Source organism: Sardina pilchardus, chromosome 15 (genome assembly GCF_963854185.1).
Source record: "Sardina pilchardus chromosome 15, fSarPil1.1, whole genome shotgun sequence".
In the NCBI taxonomy this organism is placed as follows: domain Eukaryota; kingdom Metazoa; phylum Chordata; class Actinopteri; order Clupeiformes; family Clupeidae; genus Sardina; species Sardina pilchardus.
Window position 1 is genome coordinate 5,299,599 of NC_085008.1, and position 5,000 is coordinate 5,304,598.

At 46.8% G+C, this 5,000-nt stretch overlaps 1 protein-coding gene across 1 annotated transcript in view; it reads left to right on the forward strand.

Annotated features, from left to right (window-relative positions):
- LOC134102294 (uncharacterized) overlaps window positions 1–5,000 on the forward strand; it is a 99,069-nt gene that overhangs the window by 20,643 nt on the left and 73,426 nt on the right. Inside the window, exon 3 of the mRNA XM_062556361.1 lies at window positions 1,158–1,205. Within this exon, the coding sequence (XP_062412345.1) occupies window positions 1,158–1,205 (48 nt within the window). The remainder of the gene's footprint in view (window positions 1–1,157; window positions 1,206–5,000) is intronic.

Consider the following 5,000-nt stretch of genomic DNA (forward strand, 5'->3'; position numbering starts at 1 on the left):
TAGTCTTTTTTTTCAGTAGAGCCATTTCAGACTTTGAGATGTTTACATACAAATATCCTAGTAGTTAGCATACAGTATTCACAAGTAATTTAGAATGGTTGCACACATGTCTGTCTGCTTCCTAAGTGGCTTTGCCTTTGATGCCATTGTCTCTCTCTCTATCTCTCTCTCTCTCTCTCTCTCTCTCTCTATTTCTCTCTCTCTCTCTTTCCCTCACTCTCTCTCTCTCTCCCCCTCGCTCTCTCTCTCTGTCTCTCCCTTGCCCACTCCCCCGATCTGGCCCTCATGGGTTGATAATTCTCATCATTGAAAACAGACATGCTTTCCATTCATTAGCCAAACACTTACAACAATCAGGCCACGCTGCCGGGGGCCGCGGCGCTCTTGTAAAATCACATTGCTTAATAGCACTGTTCTATAATTATATGCCATTAACATCTATCAAAATGGGTGCTCCCACATGTCATGCACATAAGCGCAGGATTGGGCAAATTGTGTTTCCACTGGCTGCATCTCTCTCTCTCCCCCTTTCTCTCTCTCTCTCTCTCTCTCTCCACACCAATAACCCCCCACCAAACACACACACAGGCACACGCACACACACACACACCCTTCGCCACATACCACAACCACCATCCCGACTGTGGCACATTAAAAGAGCTGCCCTGTAATTGCTCAAAATGTGACATTTTTTGTGTGTGTGTGTGTGCAGGAGAGAGAAAGTCTCGAAGGCTTTCACTTGAGCGTTGCCTTTTCAAAGGGCCGCTGGAGCGGTGTGGACGGAGCGTGAAAATCAGTGGGGACGCCTGAGAAATGAGCGCCACTAATTGCGTCCGGTCCGTAGCGCCGTTGATTTAGCATGGGACTGTTACAACACTGGCCAGGAGTATTTATTCCCCCCTCGGAGCGTTTTACACCGAAAACAATATATGCATCACTGTCCTTGGGAGTCACATTCGATAAAAACGTCTAGATCAACACAAAGAAACACTGGTCTTCTGCTCCAAACAAGTTTCTCAGGTTGCTAGGTAGTCTGTTATGGACTAAAGATTCATTTTGAATTCTTAAGAACCATAAACTTTTGTGTGTGTGTGTGTGTGTGTGTGTGTGTGTGTGTTGTAATTTCTAACAGAATCTTTGTGTTTGATTTTATTCAGGGTGCTGGCAGTGATGACCGATTAAGGTGCAGCGTTTGCCGAGTAGAGGTAGGTTCATATGATTGCACACACTCTCTAATGAGAACACCAAACACCAACAGTGGTGAAGTCGGAATTGTTTTTTTTTTTTTGTCCTTTAACAAGGGAGGTTGGACTCAATATACAGATTACATATGTCATTAGCTGGAAACACCAGCTATTGGTCAATATTGTTAAATTGAAGATCCTTTACCTATGACCCCCCCCCCCCCCCCCTTAGAATTACCTATGACCCCACATGCACACATATACACACAGACACACCCACACTGATAGAGACGCCACACTACACTACACTACACTACTCAATACAAAGATTCAGCATCTCTTTCCTCTTCTTGGAAATTGCTCGTATGTGATGTGTGTGCGTGTGTGTGTGTTTGTGTGTGTTGTTGTTGTTGTGTGTGTGTGTGTGTGTGTGTGTTGTGTGTGTGTGTGTGTGTGTGTGTGTGTGTGTGTGTGTGTGTGTCTGTGTGTGTGTGTATCGGCAAAAAATCAGTTAGTGAAGAAAGAACAGTATCCCAATATTTGGCCTGGCACGCCATGTGCATAATGTCCCGATCCACCATGCGCGTAATGTCCTGATCCGTATTCATTCCGTGAGCACACATTTAGCACCCCGTTTTTCCCCCTCGGATGCAAATGGTGCCGTCGCCGCTCCCCTTTCCAGCGCCCCGACTTCCTGTGCGCTCCTCCTCGCCTCCCACCGCCGTCACCTCATTTGGCACGGAATGAAGAGCCCCGACGTGGCATCACAGAGGCGGGTCAGAGGCCCGTCGCACCGCTGCCCGTCCACCGCCCGGCCTCCATTATGCCACTGTGGTGTGTGTGTGTGTGTGTGTGTGTGTGGTGGAGGGGGGGGGGAAGCTCGCGCTGATGCACTGCGCGCATTCACAGAGGCGCCGCTAGCCGGCGGATGCCTGGCTAGCTGGCTGGCTGACATTATACCAAGGCAACGTGGAAACCAAATTTATTGGAGCCATAAATTTTAACATGAGGAAACATAAACAAGAGCGGCAGGCAGGCGGGCGGGCGGGCGGGCGGGCGGGGGAGGAACGAGGAACGTAGCGATGGCTACGAGGGACGGATGCCGTGAGAGATCGCGCGGGTCACGAGAGAGCGAAACCCATTCCACGGGTTGGGAAAATTGTATGGGGTGTTGCGCTGCGTTCACTTAATTGTTTCATCTATATTCTCTGCAGTTACAATTTCGCTTGTGTTTATCTTTTCTTTTTTTTTTTTGCCCTGCAAGATGGTGGCTGTTCTGACGGCGCCTGTTTGTGTTCAGACATACTTCCATTGACATCCATACAGGATGAGCCTGGGCCGTGCATCTGCATCAGCGTCACACGTATCCGGCCCACAGTCCTCCTGAGGCTCGTTCGTGACTGTGTGCCCCCACGTGCTCCACACGATGTTCTTAATCCGGCCCTTCACCTCCTCCGCTAAACACCGAGGGCTGTTGAACTGGATGTGCTGCCGCATAAGGCTGACCTGCGTTAGTGAGGGACCTGGCCTGAATCAAGCCGCTCTCAGACCCTGTGGCCCACATCGGCTGGCCATTTGCCAAGGGGACGGGGGGGAGAGGCCGATCACCACTGTCCATGCAGGAGCTCTCTGTCACAGCTGAGGGAGTCTTTTTCCAAACATTTCTTTGTCTTAGCTATCATGAGAGCATTAGTTGATTTGCATTCATATTTCCTCACACTATCCTACACACACAAACACACACAAGCACACCTACACACACACACACACACACACACACACACACACACACACACACACACACACACAGATAGATAGAGATAGAGAGAGAGAGAGAGACATGCACAAATATGGATAAACAAACACTAGCACCAGCATCTGTTTGTGGTTTTTCAAACACTGAGCCCCATTTCCATTTATCCTATCTAGTCTCTGTACCATGTGGACTGAATGATCTAACCTCTTATTTCCCAAATATGCCAGAAATAAAGTGCCGTCTGATAAAACCATCTTAGTAGGCAGGTGCAATATGCTCAGTCCCATCAATCATGATAAAAACCATATCAGTTGAATAAATAGATAAATATACAAATCATTTTAGGACCACACACATTAAAATATGGATTGGGAAAACACACACATACACACACACACACACACACACACACACACACACACACACACACACACACACACACAATAAGCAGGCAAATGCAATCCAATAGATTATTCCTCCATCTAGTCTGTGGTATGCATTCCTGGCCAGATTTGAGTATTGAGGGCAGTGTCTGATTACGCAAATGGTAAATGATGACTCAAATCTGACGGCTCTGGCCTTACGTGTGTCAGGCCGTTATTGATGGCTTGGATGCTAAACTGTATATGCTCTTGAGCTCTTTAATACCTGCCTATCAGGGTGTTGTCCTGTGACATTAGTCGGCTATGACATGATTTTCAGGATGAAAACAGACATTTGGGCTGTTTTTTGACATGGGTGATTAGGGCAGGGGGGTTGGCGTTTTAGGGTGGGTAGGTAGTTCAATTTCATGGGTGCAAGACTTTCAGCTCACCCTCAATTCCAGAATATTCCGTAATGGCTCGCAGACCATCCCTCCTGACCTGGCCATGCAACCCTATACCCTATAAATGGGAGACATTTTCAGGGTTTTTTTCTTGTTGCCAGTTTGCCTCTGGAGGCGGTTGAGAAAGGCCAGGGAGTCTGAAAGAGAAAGTTTCCCTTCCCCTCCCTCTTTCTGTGGTATGCGTCAGGTTCCTTTTTACATTTTCATTCAGAAGTAATGGCAGGTTTGACCTCATAAAGCTCTACCTGTCCCAGTTGGTGTTTTTAGAAACCTAAAATATGTCAACTCTATTACATTTCTAATTATGTTCACACAAATCTGTACATCTGCTTGCCAAACTCTCTCTCTCCCTCCCTCCCTCTCTCTCTCTCTCTCTCTCACACACGCACACACACACACAACAACAACAACAACAACAACAACAACAACAACAACAACAACAATGACAGCAACAACATCACACACAGATGCACACAAACACAACAACAGCAGCAACAACAACAACACACACACACACACACACACACACACACACACACACACACACACACACACACACACACACACACACACACACACACACACACACACACACACACACACACACACACACACAAATGCACACAAACAGCACTGATCACCCCTGTTGCCCCTTGAGAGGCAGGTATTGTTTTGAAATATTAATATGGCCCCTCATTGTGCAAATGGTTTTCTAAGAAGGGGGGTCATTGGATTGGCGTGGGAGTGAGGACACAAATTACATATGGGGTCTTTGTGGAGATTGAAGAGTGGTCAGCATTTGATTATGAATGTTTGTGTATCCATGTGCCCTCATGTAATGCAGTGTGTGTGTGTGTGTGTGTGTGTGTATGTGAGAGAGAGAGAGAGAGAGAGAGAGAGAGTTTGGCAAGCAGATGTACTCTCATTTGAGAGACTGTTTTCTCAGGCTGAGCACCCCATATTGATATGCATGCAGATAGCTTTAATACATCAGTGTAATAACATTTTAATGTCTGTATTATGGCTGCCATTTAATATTTGCTCTGAGGAAGATGCTCTCGCAGATCCGCAGTGACTGTAATGATGATAATGATAATCATTCGCTCCTAAGCTGCTATCGTTTGCCAATACATTATGCCGTGCTCACCGGTGGTTAAAATTAAGAGCCTTTAGCCATTATGGCCTCTGAAAAACTCCTCTGCAATTCAGTTAATGCAATTTCCCATTCAATGGC